This window comes from Colossoma macropomum, unplaced genomic scaffold (genome assembly GCF_904425465.1).
Source record: "Colossoma macropomum unplaced genomic scaffold, Colossoma_macropomum, whole genome shotgun sequence".
In the NCBI taxonomy this organism is placed as follows: domain Eukaryota; kingdom Metazoa; phylum Chordata; class Actinopteri; order Characiformes; family Serrasalmidae; genus Colossoma; species Colossoma macropomum.
The window spans coordinates 17,120,329-17,140,659 of NW_023494800.1; the positions used below are offsets into that span (position 1 = coordinate 17,120,329).

General features: G+C 38.9%; 2 protein-coding genes across 6 annotated transcripts in view; both read left to right on the top strand.

The window, feature by feature from the left end:
• Nucleotides 1-957: 957 nt before the first annotated feature.
• zgc:171740 (uncharacterized protein LOC795694 homolog) lies at nucleotides 958-10,028 on the top strand. The gene is made up of 6 exons (XM_036588907.1): nucleotides 958-1,036; nucleotides 1,697-1,872; nucleotides 2,828-3,226; nucleotides 4,618-4,828; nucleotides 5,066-5,095; nucleotides 6,584-10,028. Exons 1-6 carry the CDS (start codon nucleotides 958-960, stop codon nucleotides 6,766-6,768), a joined length of 1,080 nt encoding a protein of 359 aa, XP_036444800.1. The 3' UTR covers nucleotides 6,769-10,028.
• A 286-nt stretch (nucleotides 10,029-10,314) lies between these two features.
• Nucleotides 10,315-20,331, top strand: part of dixdc1b (DIX domain containing 1b) — a 29,845-nt gene continuing 19,828 nt past the window's right edge. For 3 of the 5 annotated variants that reach the window (XM_036588088.1, XM_036588092.1, XM_036588090.1), the window contains exons 1-4: nucleotides 14,115-14,336; nucleotides 17,968-18,097; nucleotides 19,234-19,359; nucleotides 19,474-19,726. In XM_036588088.1, coding sequence (XP_036443981.1) covers nucleotides 14,277-14,336; nucleotides 17,968-18,097; nucleotides 19,234-19,359; nucleotides 19,474-19,726 — 569 coding nt within the window. In that variant the 5' untranslated portion in view covers nucleotides 14,115-14,276. Of the gene's footprint in view, nucleotides 10,428-10,958; nucleotides 10,998-11,628; nucleotides 11,876-14,114; nucleotides 14,337-17,967; nucleotides 18,098-19,233; nucleotides 19,360-19,473; nucleotides 19,727-20,331 lie in introns of those variants that run through there. The other 2 variants (XM_036588089.1, XM_036588091.1) reach the window with 2 other exon arrangements.

Sequence of the window (20,331 nt, forward strand, 5' to 3'; positions counted from 1 at the left end):
ACTGAGTATGGAGAAGAAATATTACACTAAAATATGGTGTGTGTGTGTGTTGCTGTGAGTTCCCTATAAAGCCTGAAATAATCATTTAAAAATCAGGTGTACTGGGACAATCTGTGAACACAGTTCATCACTGCATCTGCAAATGCAAGTTAAAGTCCACCTTTCATGAATCAAAATTTGAAATTCACCCACAAAAAAAAAAGAAAAAGAAAAAAAAAAATTGGCGCGTTATGAAATGAAAAATATGACAAAGGAGACCCTGAACTGTTGAGCAGCTGAAATACTATATCAAGCAAGAATAGGAAAACATTTCACCTTCAAAACAGCAGTCGGTCTCCTCAGTTCCCAAACGCTCACAGTATGTTGTTAAGAGAAGAGGTAATGAAGTGGTAAACATGCACCTGCTCAAACTTTTTTAAACATGTTGCTGGCATCAATTTTAAAATCGGCATATATTTAAAAAAAAACAACGAATTTCTCAGTTTGAACATTTGATATGTTGTCTCTGTACTATTTTCAATTAAATATAGGGTTTAATTTCCTCATCGATGCATTCTGTTTTTATTTACACAGGCTTTAAAGAAGATCCAACTTCATGTTTAGGTCTCAAAGGTCTTTCTTTTTTATTTTACATTATTTTATTTTACTTTGTCATTTATGTATTGGTTTATGTGTCGACCTGTTATTAAAATAGGTTCTGTATAATTTTGTATGTTTAAATATTTCCAGATGCAGTTGGAGCTTTACGTTTACCCCAAAATACAAAAAACATACTATATTTAATAAATAAAAAAGAAGAGCCTGAGCCATTTTACCTTGTGCTGCTTGTAGCCCTGATCTGGTTTTCACACGTCGCTCCAGCTGGTGGCGCTGTGCTCACTTCATGATCTTGAACGTCCAGCAACGCAGAACCAGAAGAAACCCGGAGCCGCAAAGCCCGTTCAGTGTCGCGTGAATATGAGCGAGCGCTGCTGCTTCTCCCTCAGTCAGCAGCGTCTACGGCAGCCTGAGCTCATCGGCCGTTCATCTCACCCTCGTTAGCTAATCACGACATGGCTGTCGCTGAAGAGATTCGCTCCTGCTCTTCTGGGTAAGAATCTCCGGGTGTAGTTAAGAGTAGCAGACTAATGGAGTGCAGTAGCTAACAGACTGACCGGCTGTACTGCCGCATGACCGGTAACGTTATTTGGCCTGGCCAGTCAATGAGGAGACTCAGCTAACGCCTATCATTCCACCGAGAGGGCTGTTATGCTCATACGTTCTCTGCTGCATGCTACGTCTATGTGTTTTCGAAGATTGTTTACTGTAATATTGGCAGAACCGTATTAGCTAAGGATGCTGGTTAGCTAGCACAGCTGGAATCAGACCGTCCAGATGTGCCTTATTATAACCAGTGTCGTATGAACACCTTTAACAAGGCTTTTAGTCACTGGTCTGTTCTCTCATGGTGTGACCATGCAGGACATTTTCCCTTTTTCCTCTAATACAATACAATCCAATTTAATACAATATACAATACAATAAATAAATAATAAAGGTGAATTAATGGGTCATTGACCTTACAAAACTATTAAAGTTTTCCTAAATCTAATATTTGAAACCTGGCTTGTGGCTAAATAAGGTTCTTATAGACTATAAATTATTGTTAATTAGAGACCATCGGCCTACATGTAGTTTTGTTCTTTTTAATGGGCAGGAAGGGGCGTGAGAGCCTCCTGTTGTAGCTGGCTCTGTGTGGACACGACCGCCACCGTGGAAGAAAACAGCAGCTCTTGGCGGCAGGCCTACACAAACTCGGGCTACAGCCCCCCTCCAACATCACCCGAACACTTGTGCAAGGCCTGCGGAGGCCAGTTTGACACCGCAAGGAGGGTAAGACATGCACGGATCTGGTCCCTGAATTGGTCGTTTAGTATGGTGTTCCATCTGATTTTCAGACCAAACCTGACTGTGGAAACGCAGAGGGAATCGCTGCATTGCAGATAGCCTTAGAGCAGTTCTAGATATTGACCAAGATTATAGCTGCCCCACTGACAGTTCAGCATACAAGGGCAGCATTTGTGTATGGCAGAGGTTGGCAACTGCTATACATATCCAAAGCTATCCAGACACCTTTTTAAACCGTTTAAATCAGCTTTCAGTCAGCCTTAATTAATCTTAAGGTGCACCCATTGCTGACACAATTACGCACACACACAGCTTGCATAATCTCCATTAAAAAAAGCATTGCCAATAGAATAGGATGATGTGGAACTGCTGCACATAAGCCTATGGTCACCCTGACCAGGCTTCAGCTAGAGTAAAGCCCCCCAGCAGTGGGCTGTGGAGCAGTGTTCTCTGGTGTGATAGAGCACCATCCAGTACCTTTGGCATGAGTTGGAGTAGTGTTTGTGATCTAGAACTACTCATCCAACATCAGCACCTGATCTCACTAATATTCTTGTGGCTGAATGCAATCAAATTCTCACGGCAATGTTCCAACATCTAGAGTGAAGCCTCTCAAAAGACTGTTACTACAGCAAAGGAGGACAAACTCTCTATTAGTAGCTTTGATTTCAAAAGAAACGCTGGATGAGCGTGTGTCCACAAACTTTTGGACATTTAGTGTATGAGCCAGAAGTCCATTAAAGGAGATCTAGGATCAGATTTCCCATGCTCTTTAGGCTGGTTCTAAATGTATGACACTTTTTGATGGTTGCTATGGAACCACGTGGTTATGTTGCATTGATGCATGAAGTGATGCTGGTAGAGATCAACTGTAGCTAAATTGATTACTAAGTGTCTGCATATTGGCAGGATAAGACCACTCACCATTTCAATTTCATAGAATGTGTGCGTGGACTGCAGGAAGCAGTTCTGTGGCCGCTGCTGGGTGCAGCCAGAGCTCAGGCTGTGCCACACCTGCCAGCGCTTCCACGGCACGCACTTTGAGCGGAGCGAGCTGATGCGGCTGAAGGTCAAGGAGCTCCGTGACTATCTCCACCTGCATGAGATCCCCACACAGACATGTCGCGAGAAGGAGGAGCTGGTGGAGCTGGTGCTGGGTCAACACACCCCCAGCAGCAGCAGCAGCAGCAGCAGCAGCAGCAACAACTCTGTCTCCCACCCAGCGGCACTGGACCCTCCACAACCCCCCACACCTCCCTCCCAATCAGCTGAGGAACCTGAGGAGTTCACAGAGGAGGAGGAGGGTGAAGATGAGGACGAAGAGGATGATGACGATGAGGTACACAGTTTTATATATTTGCGTTAACCAGCCTTAAACTATGTCCATAAATATTTGATGTCATAAGTATCGTGCAGATAAAAATTGTTCATATAAATTAGTAGATCAAGCTTATTTTGCCATTTTTTACTCTAATTCTCATTACTACAGCCTGTCCATGTGTGTTTATCATTATTGATATTTAGCATTGTTTTGCATTTTAAATTAGAAACAAGAGTTTATATTATTTTCAACTTCTGAATGTCTTAAAGCTGCAGTATGTAAGATTTTTCTGTTAAAACTGAAAGAATTAGTGTTGCTCAGGAGACAAAAAAGCATGCTAATAGACTTATTTGGAAGATGTCATACATCTTTATGTATTAGCATCAAGCACAAGCTCAAAAAGAAGGTCTGTCGTGATGTTACGTATCAAATGCAAAATCAACATCATACTGACAAAGATATGGTGGCAGTAGTAGGTAATGCACATACATTCTCAGAATGAGTTCTCTTTAAATACTCTTTCAGTGCACTCACGATTGTCAGATTCATCCGCTTGGCAAATGTTCTTCTGCACGTTATTTGCAATTACACATTTCCACAAGAGAAGTATCCAAATCTAAACATCTTACATAGTGTTGCTTTAATGTTTTCCCTGTAAACTCTACAAAATGTTGTGTGGCACCATAAAAAAACTAAAAGAAAAAAACTCAAAGGCTATCAATGTATTGTGTTAATGAGATAAAACCACAAAATGCATACATTTTAATAATGTGTGTGTAGAAAAGACATTATTTTTCTTAAAAAGTGTTAGTCACGGATCATGAGAATAACCCATTTGTGTCTGTGCGTGTTTATATATAATAGATTAGAAACCTTGTAATTTTGTTATTCATCAATTTACATTACACAAATGTTTGTGTAAATACATAACTAATTAAATTGTTAGATACGTAATGAATTAAATTAGTTTGCATTTACATCCAGTTTACATTTTGTATCAACGGGTTCAAGTCTGCACTTCCAACTACCTTCTGTTTGTTCCAGTGTCAAAATATGACAAAAACATGGCAAATATGTAAATTATGTGTTTCTTTCCACAAAACAATGTGCACAACAATAACATCATCAAATTCAAATCACAATCAGAACATGATGTCTTATATGAACAAGCACAAATGTGATATCCATTGCACTTCGAACAGAATTTCAAAGCTTGTTCCAAAGAGATATGAGGGACAAATAATTAAACAAACGTGCTAGTGGGATTCATCCTGTACATCACTTTGGCAGAATTGTTATTATTAATTCCTTTTTTAAATTGTCTTTTGAATATTCCGACAGTGCACACTTAATTCAAAAACATAATGTTTGTAATTTTGTGACAAACCGTGTGTTTGTGTTTGATTCAGTCCACAGATAGTGAGGAGACGCTGGTGCACAGCCATCGGGCGTCTCTGTCTGATCTGAGCAGCGTGCAGGACATCGAGGGCCTCAGTGTGCGGCAGCTGAAGGAAATCCTAGCGCGGAACTTTGTGAACTACAAGGGCTGCTGTGAGAAGTGGGAGCTGATGGAGAGGGTCACACGGCTCTTTAATGACCAGAAAGACCTCCACAACCTGGGTGAGACAAAGTACTATCACTACATTCTGTTGGTGTGTTCGTTGTACTCTATAGTAGAAGATATACCAAGAGTTTTGTTCTTATTTATTCAGTATGGCCTTCTTGTGGCGTTTAGTTTTTCTAGACAGACTACAGAGTAGACAGTCATTCGGAAGAGATTTACATTTCTTGTGTGAACAGAATACTGATGAATTCATGTTCATTTACTATTATAACATTTTACTCTTTTATTTTCAGTTTCGAACACTAAAAAGGAAACGGGTACAGGTATGTATTGTTGCATACTTGTATATCTTATGTATATACTACTGTTTAAAATGTGAATCTTATGTAGGTGTATTTCTTATAAACTAGACACCAAGAGGTATTTAATGTTTAAGAGAAGACGAGAAGACGTTATTAAATTATAAGTAATGTACTGTAATTATGTGGTTACAATAAATTTGATCTATAATTTGATCACCATGTTTGAAGTACAAAGTGTTCTGGACGTTCATTTTATTGTAGACTCAGCCTCACAGTCCATATCTGTGGACAGAGCTGTGGACAGAGCTTTTGAGGCTGAAGCTATAACAAAAAGAAAGTCCAGAAATGTTTCTGTATTGATTGAATGCACATCAATGCACCAGGTTTAATCTGTCTGATGGAAAAAAAACTTTGGCAAGAAGTTACCTGCTCTGCCTGCCGTGGCATGCATTTCGAAACAAGATGAAGTTCTTGGACTAAAATAAATTTGTGAATTTCACAGTATCACACATTTAAAAGTTGTTAAAGAGAAGTTTTCTTTGAAGAGTTTAGTACAGGGGTGTCAAACTCATTTTAGGCAACAGCCACATTACAGTCAAATGTAAAGTGGGCCAGTGATAATAACACATCAACAGTTCCTTATAAATGTGTTAATTTTATAGTAATTTACCTGAAAGGTACATTCTGAGTGATCAAACAAATATCACCTACAAAACAGATTAGACAATCAGATTAAAGTGAGTCGGTGCAACATTAGACACTGAGCTATGTCATCTTTCGCACAAGGTTTTTTTAGCAAATCTCAAAGATTGCAAAGGATTTCACACATATGAGTGCATCAATATTTATCTTCAAACAGAATGTTTTAATGTCAATGCTGTACAGTCCTGTGTGATCTGACTAAGCTAAGAAAAGCTCATGTAGCTTGCTAACAGATCATAGTGTTAATCTTGTTATCTAAGGTTAATTATCATTAGACATCGTATTTTAAATTTTTAGCAAATTCAGTAACATAGATTTAACTGAGTTTAACTGACCTGAGCTGTTTGTTCATAGTTTTGATACTGAGCTGTGAGTGTGATCTTCCACATTGTTGAATCCAAAGCTTTTTAAGTTTCTGCATTTAAATAAAACACACAACCATCAGGATAGCGTGTGTCAAACATTACACGTTCCTCAGCAACACTTTTTTTAGTATTTCTTGGTCTAATAATTCTGGCTAATTTACTGCCACCACCATAAACTGGCTTGTGAAGCTAATTGTATTTTTTATTTTATTCCTATTGATATATCCATTTTCTGGATATCTATTTTTTCCTAGCTTCACAGTACACCTATGAAGATGCAAAGAAACAGCATATTAGAATTAATTTAAGCATTTGTCTGCCACCAAATTGGTCATTGAAATCATCAATTCCAAACTACTGAATGCTAATGTATGTAATTGTATAGAATAGCATAGTATTTTACTGTAGTGGTGTGCTGAAATATGTCTCCCTGTGTGTGTAGCAGAGCCAGCTGAGCCCAGTGGGCAGGAGGAAAACCTGTGTAAGATCTGCATGGACTCGCCCATCGACTGTGTGCTGCTGGAATGTGGCCATATGGTCACTTGCAGCAAGTGTGGGAAGCGCATGAGTGAGTGTCCCATCTGCAGACAGTACGTGGTGCGTGCAGTGCATGTCTTCAGATCTTGATGAAGAGCCACGAAGATCCAGAGCGCCTGCAGACCGCACACAACACTCTGCCCACTATCCCTGTGAGGAATCCTGAGAGTTATGGGGGTTCGGTCTCTGTTTGGTTGATTGTGCTCCTTTTTGTACCTGCACAGAAATTTTGTTGTTGATATTATGTTTTTCTTTTCTGTTTACTCCTGAGATTAAGTTCTCTTACCATCACAGCAGCTTGCGAGGATTCGGGTGTGTACATTTTGATTATTTGAGTTACATAGTGTTTGTTTTCTCATTGCTGTCAGCTTTGTGATGGCTCATTGTAGTTGGACAATGACAGGTTGAGTACAGGGTAAGGATATCAGCTCTGTGTGCGTATATATTATTTCTGTAATACTGTGTTTGGTACACTGTGGTTTACCAGTTGATCAGCAACTTATTAGTGTCATCGCCATGGCATGACTACAGCTTTGCAAAATCAGATGAAAAGCTAGTCTGTAGTCTTTATGTGCATTTCTGTGATCAGGTGCTACTTTCAAGCTTCTGTCTATTCCCAAAACAGAAGACATGGGCCTTATCTCTTCTGCTTCATCTTTTTCTCCTCCCGATGCATTTGCAGAAAGTGCTAGGTGGTGCTTGGATCAGCCACAAGATGGCAAAAGGAGGAAAGCCAAGCTCATAAGAGTCTGGCTTAAGTAAGGAAGCTGTTATCTCCATTGCTTTCACATTGCTTCTTATGCACAGCTGACAGTTCAGATAAGCTGATGGTTTCTGGATGGTTCCATGGTCTTCCCTCAAATCTGCTCAGCTGTAACACTAGCCTTGTCTGTGTTTGCTACAAGGTGCTCTTATTACTGCCCACAAATCCACTTAGTGCTCTAGAGTGGAGTGCTTTTTAACTCACTTGGTAGGCAACTTGGACACATTAAACCAATGCCGTGTATTCTAGGGCTTACCTAGAGTGAAACATGTTTATAGATACAATTGTAAATAATCTGTTTTTGGTGAATTGCAAACAATTTTTTGATTTTGGTTTATAGACAACTCATGATCATGGGTAACGCAACCTCATCATTAAGTGATATTAGGATTTGTTTTTGTTTGTTTGTTTGTTTATTGTTTGTATGCTTTTTTTCTAGATTATGAATGTATCGTATGGATTGTTTTGGTCTTAAAATGCTCTATTTCTGGGCGGATGATGCTTTTCTCCGAGCCATGGCCTGCTAGAAACTAATGCAGTTTATGTTTCTAATGGCATATCTTCTTCCACTGTAGGATTTAGAGACCTGGCCTCCATCTTTAATGGAGCTTTGTTTTGTATTAGATTAGCAGAGAAACACATATTCATTGACTGTTCATGATACAGTAAGTACAAGTATTTTAATTTATTTCTTTAAGTTGTTTAGTTACTCTGGCCTGTTTTGGCGGAAAGGCTTAGGGAAAAATCTAATTTACACAATTTGCCACTTACTCCAGATGTAGTCAGTCAGCTGAGACATGTTTGGTGTGCAAATTTTGCTTCTTTAGTGCTGAAGCTACAAGGCTAATGTTGCTAACAAATGCTAGAGGTCAGTAGTCACCCAAAATATTTTCCGTCAATACATCCCGAAAACGTCTCTTAACCTGCTCAAACCACAGCCAGGTCTTTGTTACGTATGCACAGTCAGTCAGTGATGTTTAAGGCACAGATTGACTCACTGTGAACTACAAAAATGAATAAAACTTCACCATGTAATTAAACTCAGCAGGCAGCCATATTGGACAACAGGTCCGTTATTTTTACAAATACTGATAATCTTGAATCTGAACAAACTGAAGGTATGTTTTAAAATAGAATCAACAGAAATGAGCCTGTAATCTAGAGTCCATATATCTGTGTGGCATTTCTGAACATGAAGGGGAGTCTGTGGAGGAGTCAGGTTTCGATACAATCTCTGATGTCTAACATGGCTGATTGCAGTGTTCAGTGAAGTTTTGTTCATTTTTATAGTTTACAGTAAGTCATACTGTATCCTAAACCACATTAACAAGTCTGCGCACCCTTAATATAGAATATAGATGCAATTTGAGAGGGTTGAGAGAAGTTTTGGGGATGTATTTATACTGAAAATATTTATATTGACTTCTAGTGCTGCCAGCAAAGTTAGTCTTGTAGCTCAAGCACTAAAATAAAAAAGGAAAATTTGGACATCACACCTGTCCTGGCTAATCAACTACATCTGGTTTAAGTGGAAAATGGTGTAAATTTCACTCTTCGCCCAATCATTCTTTTAGTGTCACATTGAGCATTATTAGAGGAGAGTAGGTTACGTTTTTATTCGTATGCATATAAAAAGTCTTTAACGGTTAACAGTCTGTTAGTGGTTTATGAGTAAATGTGAGATTACATGGCAAGGTTATCTTCTGTGCATTATCAATAATAGTGAAATTAACTATTGATGAAATTAAAATGTGTGCAAAATAAAAGCCCCCAAATAGATGCCCAAAAAAAACGTATATGTGCCAAGTTGAGTTGTTCTCTCTAAGTCTTCGGTAGTTTGTGTTTCTGTCTAAAGACGTAAGCGTAAACTATTGTGAATTTGAATATAAACCAAATCAAATTGTGTGAAGTAACAAAACAGCTGTTCATGCAAGGTAAAATGTTCTAGTATATGGGAAATCACAAAACTATGATATTGTATTTGGACTGATTTGTATTCACAGTCTTAGAAAACACTATATCTGTGTGGAATGCAATGATGACAAACCCTTAGACAAAGAAAAAACCTGCTGTTTTAGTGAAGCATTATATTGGACGTGTATCCTAAGATAATCCCATATGATATAAACCTATAATATTAAACTATAAGTAAGAGCTCTGCATGCATTCGCTGAAAAAGGATATGTGGTATACTGAAAAGCATTTGGGACTGCTCTTTTGGATCTTTATGTTGCCTTTTGATTCTAATTATACATTTATTTGTCCTTATGTTTTTGTCACTGTGAAATTGTTTCATAATCTTGACAGTAATCTCAGATCAACTGACACTGGTTAAGTTGGTTGTCTTGGATGTTTGCTATACATTTATCATATAACTCGCATGTGTAATCGACAGTGTTGTCTTGAATTGACAAAGCAGTGAGCAGACTGTGCTAAATCCTGATCTTATTCTAAAGACTACAAAGCTTCTGGGGTTTATAATTATGGAAAAGTATATATTTTTAAGATTTTGTTACTAGAAACTGTTGTTCTTGTGCAAATATTTGGTTTGACAGTTTTGTAACAATAAACTAACCTCTATCAGTCATTTGTGAATGTGCTGTGTGTAGTTGTAGCTTGAGGTCAGCAGAGGGAGACAAAGACTCACAGACAGGAGTTACTCTGCGCAACCCTGTATCCTTTCTCACGGGTGAGTTTTAGTTATGTCCTCTCAAAATATTACTCCATTAGTGCTTGTTGGAATCTCTTTTCTTTATGAATTAAGCTATATGTTGCGTAAATGTATGTAAACGTGTAATGCGAAGATATTTCCATCACAAGTGCAAACCCCCGCATACTGTTTCTGGTAACCATAGTAACGGGAGCACTAGGACCGAGAAAGGCTCCGAGATTTGCTCTGGGGAAAATGCACTTTGTTGCTGAGAGAACGGGAATTTTGAACCAAGCTGTCATTTCCATCGTCTTCCAGAGAGTAAATTAACACCCGGTGAGTTACTAGAAGTGCAGACAGTTGCGGCTAAGCAGCTACTTTGATTAAAAATGACTGTTAAGTAAGTAACTAGTTGTGTTCGGCTTCTTAACTAGCTAGCTAAGCTAACCAGTTATTTTTAACTAACCTAGCTACTAGCTAGCTAGCTAACTAGTTTTGGTTCACCTAGCTAATTTCATTAGCGTTGGTAGTTAACCTAGTTAGATTTATAATTCATCGTATTGTTCATTTAGATGGATCTGACTTAACATATGATCAAATTTCAAACTTCAATTAAACATGTTAAAAGTCTGACTTAAATTTTAAAGAGTGAGTCGGTTCTCTGTAACCTAGCTAGTTTAGCTCAGTCAGCAGAACGGTAGGTTAATCTACCATTAACGCTACTTATAACACGTTCTAGTGTTAATTCCTTGGTTTCTCCTTCTCACTGACTGGTTAGTGTATTAAATAGCTAAGTTATCCAGATGGCCAAGGCTCATGCGCAAATGAGAAGAGCATTTCATTGTATACATGCTGTATACTTTGCAGGCCAGTGAGATGCCTCGCTCCTCGGCTGTGGATGGATCTGTAAGTAGCCTTAATTTATCTTGTTTATTAGCTGTTTAAGACCATCGCCTCTTTCTATAATGTCTATGTATGTCTGTGAGTTAACAAACACGTTGACTGAGAAATTATGCGAGTTTGCAATTTTTTTAAAAAACACAGTCTAGGTTTACATAAAGGTGTGGATTAAAAAAAGCACAGGCGTCCCCAGAGTCAGTTTCCCGACTCCAACACACCTGACCCCGGCACATAAGGAGCTAATTAAATACGCAATGTATGGCCAAAAGTATATGGACACCTGATATATATATATATATATATATATATATATATATATATATGTATATGTATATATATATATATATATATATATATGTATATATATTTGGATGGTGGATCATTCTCAACACTGCAGTGACACTGACACTGGTGGTGTGTTAGTGTGTGTTGTGCTAGTATAAGTTGATCAGACACAGCAGTGCTGCTGGAGTTTTTAAACACCTCAGTATCACTTGCTGGACTGAAAATAGTCCACCAACCAAAAATATCCAGCTAGCAGCGTCCTGTGGGCAGCGTCCTGTGACCACTGATGTAGGACTAGAGAACGACCAAAACAAACTGTGTAGTAACAGATGAGCTGTCGTCTGTGACAGCTACAAGGCGGAATTATTCACAGTCCAGCAGTGACACTGAGGTGTTTAAAAACTCCAGCAGCACAGCTGTGTCTGATCCACTCAGACCAGCATACTCATGCCAGTGTCACTACAAATAATACCTGCTCTGTGGTGGTTCTATGAGGGTCCTGAACAAGGAAGAAATTGGTAAAAAGGGGTTAACAAAGAATGAAGAGAAACAGATGGACTGCGGTCTACGATTCTAGAACTACAAAGTGCACCTGAATGGTAAGTGGAGCTGATAAAGAAGGACAATGATTGTAGTTACAAGAAGGTGTATATAATGAAGTGGCTGGTTGGTGTGTATATATCACTAATACATGCATCCTTCTTGTTAGCAATATTTATTGCGAAGCTGTGTAACTGTGCTGTTTGCACACAACAGCATAATCCATTTAGACTAAAAAGACTAGGAATAACATTTTACTCTCTATGTATGATATGTAAGATGAGGGTATGAGCAGCTTATCGAGACTACTTTGTCTTGGACAAGCTCTGCTTTGTTGGGCTACAAATACCTGATCTGATCATGACTACGCAAACAAATAGAGTACCAAGAACAAGGAGGGTCATGTTTTAGATTATTCCAAGAAACGCACATTGGGTACTGAGTGCAAGGGTTTTAAAAGGGCAGATCTGATTTTTTTAGTGTTACTGATTTTGGTCAGAAACGCATTATATAGTGTAGTCAGGGCTACAAGCTGAATCAGGAAGTTCTAAAACTGACAGGAAGGATGTGGTCTGGTGGAGCAGTACACAAAGCAGCCATGCACAGAACTGCATACTTTTTACTAATCCTTACTGTTGTGTACTGTTAAAGAGGATACATTTAAGGTGTCATGATTTTTTTTTTACCTTTCACACTGGGTGACTCCCACTTTCTGTTGTACTCTAACAACAGAATATACCATCATAAAAGATCATAGAAATTGCAGTTCATGTTTGTGAATCTTTTGCATATCATCGAGTGAAGAAAACCTCTTAGAATTTATGATTTTAGGTAACATATAAAGTGAAGTGCATAGATTTGTGACTGAAATACAGTGTAACATCTCTGAACATAAAACGACTACAGAGAATCCCTCTTGGCAGTATCTTGTCCTTTTTTGAAAAGGAACCTATGCAGAGCATCCTGATTTGTGGTTAGATCGCTTCTTTACTGATTGTCTATAGAACAGTCATTACTGCTTGCATTACTGATACACACTCATAAATAATTATCAGCACATTCAGAACACTAGAAGATTGATGGACATCTCTCTAATTGTCCTCTACTTTCTACTTTTTGTAAGTTTGCTTCATTCATCCAGTTGCAGTATAGCATATTATATTTGCTTTTGGTTTAACATATATATTATAAGCTAATATACACTATATACCCAAAGGAACCAGACACCACTTGTAATTAGTGAATTCAGCTACTTTAAGGTGGCCCCATTGCTGATGCAGGTATTCAGTTGATACAGATACACACTTAAAAATATGGTTCTTCATATAGAACTCTGAACACTCAAAGAATCCTTTGCATGATTAAAGGGTTCTTTGCATTATGAAAAGCTTCTTTAAAATGATAGGTACAATGTCAAGCATGTAACAATAGTGTAACCCTTTTGGGTGCTATATAGAACCCTTTTCAAAAAGGTTCTATATAGAATCATATACAACACATTCTCTATCAGTCTGAAGAACGCTTTCATGATGCCAAGAACCCTTTAATTGTGCAAAGGGTTCTTTGAGTGCTCATTGTTCTATATAGAACCATTTTTTTTTTTTACCAAAGAACCCTTGAAGAACCACCTTTTTAAGAGCATTGCTAACAGAATGGGATGCTGTGAGACAGCTGCCCTTGAGTCTTGTCACCATGCCTCATGCCAAGCGTCAGCTACACTCTTAAAAAGCAATGGTTCATCAAGGGTTCTTTAGTAAAGACAGTGGTTCTCTATAGAATCACAAACACTCCTTAAACAAATGTTTTTTGCCTGGTGAAATGGTTATTTAGATTGATGGAGAATGTGTTGTGTATGATTTTTTTATGGAACCTTTTAGGGTTCTTCTATTTTTACAGGCTTGAGATCCTAACAATAGAAGAACCGTTTCCAAAAGGTTCTATATAGAACCATATACAACACATTGTCCGATAGTGTGAAGAACCATTTCACCACGTCCATAACGGAGAAAGTAACGGCTTAGTGATGTGGGTTTTCTTTAGAGAGTTCTAGTAGTTCTTTAGAGTTTCTCAGGCTGTTATATTAGTTTCTGGAACATATGTCACTACAGTGTAGCAGAGATCAGCGTATGATATAAATTCATGTCATAAATTGGCTCTTATTTGTTTTGTAGCGTTACAGCGCCCTGATTAGTCCGGCTGGTGTAAGCGGGGCCGTAGCCATAGCGACCGCGGAGTGGCCCTGTGCGGAGCATGCGCAGTACGTCAGCGCTAACCCAGTCCACCTCGTATCCTGTTTCTTAACGCGAGCTAACGGTGGCTGCACATATGGCCATCGCACGGCCTCGGGGCTTTTCTGTGTAGTTTCTTTGTTTGCTGACTTCACCGATGCGCGTTTAAAACGGCCCCGGTGAATAAGGAGGCTAACGTTTTGCCTGTTCGCCTCCATGAGAAGGCAGAAGAATGATCGCATCCTTATCCAGAGGAAATGTGCTGGACGTGCTGCAGGAGGGCTTCAATGAGGTAACACGACCAATGAAATCCAACCAAAACTTTACTGTCCGTTAGGTGTTGTATCCGCATTCCGTCTTTCGTAAATTTATTTTGTCCTGTATTGTTTAAACGGAGGACTGCGTAGAAGTTGCTTTTCTGGATCGAGCTGCTGTTTATTCGAGCAGAAATTCAGCTAACCGCTGCAAGTTGTCTTGAGAGTGAGATGAACTAGCAGACGTGTTTGAATGAAGTGGGACTGAGACGCTGTGGATAATATGGTGGTGTCGACAGCTGCCAGCCTTGTGTTAAAAGTCTTCAGTCCTCGCTGAAGCATTCTTTCTTCTTACTGTCAGACAAGTGCGAATTACCTCAGTAACCTTAACTAACTTGTTAACGTGCGGGATATAAGAAGCTACAGTGTCCTTTAGCCAACAGTACTGACCAGTGGAGCTGTCCACTAAATCTCTTGCCTAGATGATGATTAGTAACTAGTTAATGTATGATATCAAGAAGTAGGTTTGTAAGTTGGTGTGTTGAAAGGTTTGTGTATGTTTACTTGTACTGAATAAAAGACCACTGATACAAAAGCCAACATATTATGTGGGTTTGGCCTTTCAAGCATTAATTACTACAGACATCTATATCATTTTAAGCATTACCTCACTGACAGAGTGTGGGGTAGTGTTAAGTGCAAGATGTCCTACAGAGCCATATCCAGTCTCATAATGCAACACCTGTTAGACTGTTACTTGTAGCAGCTGCCACTGCATTTAACCGTAAAGAAGTCCAGTGGTGTCCTCAATGCCATGTGGCATTTGTTATGATCCTCAGCTGCTATGGGGCCTTCACACACTGGTGGTGCTTTATCTACTGCTGCAGGATGGAGTGACCCGGACAGCGCCGCAGTGGTGTGTTCAGTCGGCTTGGTCTCTGTGGGAACAAACTGCTAGCAAATTTTTTCGGCTGGTTGCACTGAGCTAGCATGGCATTCCAGCCATACAGCATGGTCAGCAGCTAACACAGCCTCACTGCTGAATGCTCCCTGTGTTAGGCATCCTTTCTTGGGAAGGCACCAATCTGGACCACTTTGAGCTTTTAGTGAGACAGATATGCTCCAGACAGGGCTTCCATTGTTCAAGGCAGCCCAGCGTATGCCAAATATGTACACTGTTTTCAGAGGCTTATTCAATTTGCTGAGTGGCCACTAAAATTTCTTTTTTGTTTACATGTAAAACCGCAAATGAGGAAAAAGTTGTGCCGTGCCAGCTTTTTTTAAGTTGACGTGGTTTCTCCTTTACCACTGTGCTACATATTCAGTCACAGTTTCATTTTTTTCTTCAGTTTTGAGCTTATATTCTAAAGAATGTTAGGGATCAGATGATGCAAACTGTTGTTAAACAATCTCAACTCAGACTTCATACCTGTTCATATGTATTAAGCTAGTCTGTACAAGTGATGAGATATTATTATCACTAGGTTAATACGATTTGTTTAAATAACTAGTTAAAAAAAAATCACAAGAGAATTGTATTATTTGAAGATTATTTTTAAATTCTAAAAGTGGTTCTATTTTGGAGAGCAGACATCTGTTTGACTGCCAGTGTAACAGAGTACCAATAATAATACTGGCTCACTGTTCTTGATAACAAGAAATTTAACTTGGTTTGTATATTTCTTTTCGGTTCAAGCAATGTATTGGATGACATCCCCTTGCATTCCCCCTGTCAAATTGAGTCCTGCTTATGCCACACAGATTTCTAGCTGTCACAGCTCAGGCTGACACACATAAGTCCAGTTTCTCGTAAAGGTTCATAGTATTAATGTGGAACTCCACCAGTTTTTCTCCTGTCCTGTTTCTTGTTCATGTCCTGTAAATTAAAAGGTTAAGACGTAAACGCAGTCATTCAGAGTGGTTTGATGTGAAATGCTCTGCTGAAGAATAATTTGCCGAAGTCATCAGAATCAGAATTGTTCACAGTAGTGGTGATGGGAACCAGACGTCTGAAGAGTTTAATGCCTTTAAAAGCTACATCACAGAATGTTATTACATGAAATGGCTTCAAGATACATACAGAGTGTTGTAAGACAAAATAGTCCCCATAGAAATTTTGTTTTTTTTTCAGATCTACCAGATCGATATTATCAACATTACATACAAAAATTCTGAAAGTGGTTTTTGATACTAAATAAAATGGCTAAATTTGTGGTGTAGAAATTGCAACCCCTGGTTCCAGTTACCACCATTTGAAAAAAATCCAAGTGTGTGAATTTCTTCTACAATGCAGCATTTCACAACAAACCTGTAAATTTGAATGGCATTGTTTACATCTTAATGATCGAACCATGCAGAAATTTTGAAAAATCAGTGGAATTCCCCTTTAAGATCATGTTAACTGTTAGAAAGAGTGTTTACTATGATGCTTACTCTACCATTTAACAATCTTTGGGCTAAGATGCTTTTGTGAAACCCAGTCTTTGAGTGCACATGAATCTTAAGTTTTTTTTCAGGCATTATATTATGATCTCAGTATTTCTTACACCTCTTACAGAACTTTAGCATCAGTCTCTGTAGTCTTATATTTATCAAAACTAGCAGTCTAGACTGAGTGCAGAATTTAATTTGCTGGAAAGTTATGGGAAAATGACCATTGTAGCTATATTAGCTCTTTTATCAAATATAAAATACCATAAAAATACCATTTCTCATACTTTTTATGATTTGTGTATTTGACCCTATTAACCATAAATATATGTCAGAGATAACATTTAACCATATGTGACAAAGATAATCCTTCTCCCAAGGAAAATAATTTGGGTCTGAAAGGCATAAGTTAAGCAGGGTATTTTCAAGAGCGAAGAATATGCTGCTCACATGTGTTTGAAGTTTACCCCTGCTCAGTATTCTCCAGTAGCACTTTTGAAAAACAGCTTTAGTTGACTGTATTATTTTGCCAGGAGGCAGAACTCTGCAGCAATCCTTAGTGAGGCACCACATCCCTGAATGTGCAGGGCTGGATTCTCTATGTGTCCGTACATGTACTGGCTGTAGGGAAATAGAAGCTAAGCCTTCATGTTGTGGTGAGGCAGAAAACTACAAGTCACACTAATCCTGGCTGTTGAACCCGGGCATCACAGACCAGGCCGAGTGAATGGGGAGGGATTTGTCCTGTCAGAGGATGTGAGTCTTGAGCTCTTAGAGATAAAGCTTGTTTGACAATTGGCATTTCAGCAGGCATCATGGCAGAGGCACCCAGTGTACCCTTCGTCAGTGTGCCTGTGTGAATGAAAAGGCTTTCATCAAAGTTCATGATTTAAATTAATTTCACTTTTCCTGGATTTGCATTTTTTCTGGATTGGTTTATATAGAATGATAAAGAAGACACTGAAAAGTAAATATTGTGATTACAGTACCTCTGTTCATTTCACTGTAAAATGATAAATAAATGCACAGCACAGAGAAAATATAGACCAGTTAGCTTTGTTGCAGCAACATGTCTCTGTCGATGCTTTTTCTGTATTTTGTGTATTTTATAAGTGTTTAGTCAGAAGTCAGAGATGGATTTAATGTTATTTTAACTGACCTCAGTGCTGATTTCATTGCTGTTGTAATGTGGATGCATTTGTGCAGATGTTGTTACATTATTCAGCATTGCATTTCCAGCAACAGCTGGCGGCATATGTTTCCTGGGTCAATGCCCAGCTGAGGAAGAAGCCCGGTGTGAACCCCGTGAGTGACCTCCGGCAGGATCTTAGAGATGGTGTGGTGTTGACCCACCTCATTGAGATTGTGGGTAAGGCAGCATAGTGACAAACATCAGAACATTGCCATGGTGCTTGTATCAAGCTTTTGATGATTTTGAGTACCTTTACAGTACAAAGGTCAGAGACCACGCTTCTTTTATTTAATTCTCAACAATTACATATAATATGAAACTTTTCAGTTCTTCGTGTGTCCACTGGTCACCTTTATTACACCGTTCATTCTTTGCGAGAGACCTGTGTTTTTATTTTTATTTTTTTAAAGAAATCTGCAGCGATATTTCTCCCTCCAAAGTTTAGTCTTAGAAGTTGGTTGCATTTTCTGCTTCTCACGATCCAAGTAATCCCAAACATATAGTGATGTTGAGGCCTGGGCAAATTTTCTTCTTTTCTGTCTATTTCTTTTTCTCAGTAACGGCTGCTTGACAGCTACACATCCTTTCAGACCCGTAGTGTTGAGTTATGTCATAGTGGAAGGATGGACAGAAACACCTGTGAATTTTTCAGATCTGAAGCAATAATGGAGCTTGGTTGTGTCCTGTCTCTCAAAGATGAAAGGTTTAAGTACTGTCGATCTGATGGTGACAGTTTTGGTTCTGTGCCAAGTCTTGCACTGTTGTTACTAGGCCAGTTTTTAAATATTTTTTGAATCATAATTTTTAAATCTTTTAACTTGTACTTAAGGGATGTTTTGACTGGAAATTAAATAAATAAAGGTTGGTCTCTTACTTTTGTTCAGTACTGCACATTTGGTTTAATTTCATTTTGAAGCGTTTATTTGATGATGTGGCATAACATATTGTGCACTTTTTGCATAGATTAGTTCCAACCCCAGCTTAACACACCTTGCACAGTTATTGGGTTACTAGTCCTTAGGTGGATCAGGTTGGCAGATTAGGGTTGGAGCTAAACTCTGCAGGAGGGCATCTCTCCAGAAGCAGCCTTAGAGATGACTGTTTGGCTAGGCAATAGAATAAAATGGAGAAAGTCAAATAAAAACTATGATATAAGGCAATATAAAATACTGTTATTCATTCTCCTGTTTAGCTGTAGTGTTCTCGGATTCTGTTCTTACTTACAAAATATCTTTGCTATAAATGCTACAAAACTAATTTTAGGTGTAGGCTTACATAGCCTGTTATATGACTTTCATCTTTTTGTATGGTAGCTGGTGAACTGCTTGAGGGTATTCACTACTCACCGAGAGACAACCAAGAGAAGAAAGAGAATGTTGAGAAAGTTCTGCAGTTTGTATCATCCAAGCGGATACGCATGCCCCAGACCTCTGCCAGAGGTAAGTAACTCAGCAGGTGCCAATTAGGTTAACTTCTATAGACACGTACTCTGGCCTTTTCCTGAGTATGTCTTTCTATATCCTCTTTCTCTGTTTATCTCTCTCTATTCATAGACATTGTGGAAGGGAACCTCAAATCTGCCATGAGGCTCATCTTGGCCCTGGCAGCACATTTTAAGCCATCTGCCTCAGCCAATCACAGAGCAGGCCTTGGTGTGGGTAGGAGCTCTGCAGGGTCTTTGGCCAATCACAGGCCTCATTCCACTATGGCCATGGCTCAGAACGCAGCAGCAGCTCTGGCAGCGGCCAGACATGATGCCTCCTGCTCGGGCCGCAGTGTCCTCCACCTCAGACAAGACTGGCACAGGTCAGCTTTTGTTTATGCCTCAATTAGATCTATCTTTTTGTCTTACTGTCTTGTAAACAGATCCTATACAAATACATGATTATAACACCATTCATTTGTTGTTTACATCATGGTAGCATTATTTTGTTCTATATTTGTTCTTCACATATAAATAATTTGAATTTAAATAATAAAAGTCCTGTTCTCAGAGTACAGTTTGATACTAGTTCTAGCTGCAGTATAAGACTGCATATAAATGAATTTAACATGAGATAGATAAAAACCTCAAAGTAATTTGATTAGTTGAGCATTGTCAAATTCAGTCATGCCCCAGTCATGCCTTCGTAGGCTTGCACAACAGATGAAAGTACTCAGTAACTGTGTCGCAGGATGTTTATTCTCTACACAGGCTTGTGTAAAGAGGAGAGCGTGTGAGGACCGAGGAGATCTGTTACTTAAGACCTGCTCTGTTTTAAGTGGATTAAGAGGATAGAAGCTGTGCTCTCCCTCTCACTTTAAGAGGATTCATTGGTTTTGCTCGCTATGCAGAATGTTGCCCTCTTCTTGTTGTCTGCATGTACTGCAGCTCAGTTGTTAAAGGGTAAACGGAAAAAAGCCACAAATCC

Excerpts from the sequence above, each read along its gene's own strand:
- zgc:171740 (XM_036588907.1), top strand. The coding sequence starts at position 958 with ATGAGCGAGCGCTGCTGCTTCTCCCTCAGTCAGCAGCGTCTACGGCAG. Across the intron at positions 1,037-1,696 it reads CGGCCGTTCATCTCACCCTC|GAAGGGGCGTGAGAGCCTCC; the intron begins GTTAGCTAATCA and ends TTTAATGGGCAG. Across the intron at positions 3,227-4,617 it reads AAGAGGATGATGACGATGAG|TCCACAGATAGTGAGGAGAC; the intron begins GTACACAGTTTT and ends TGTTTGATTCAG.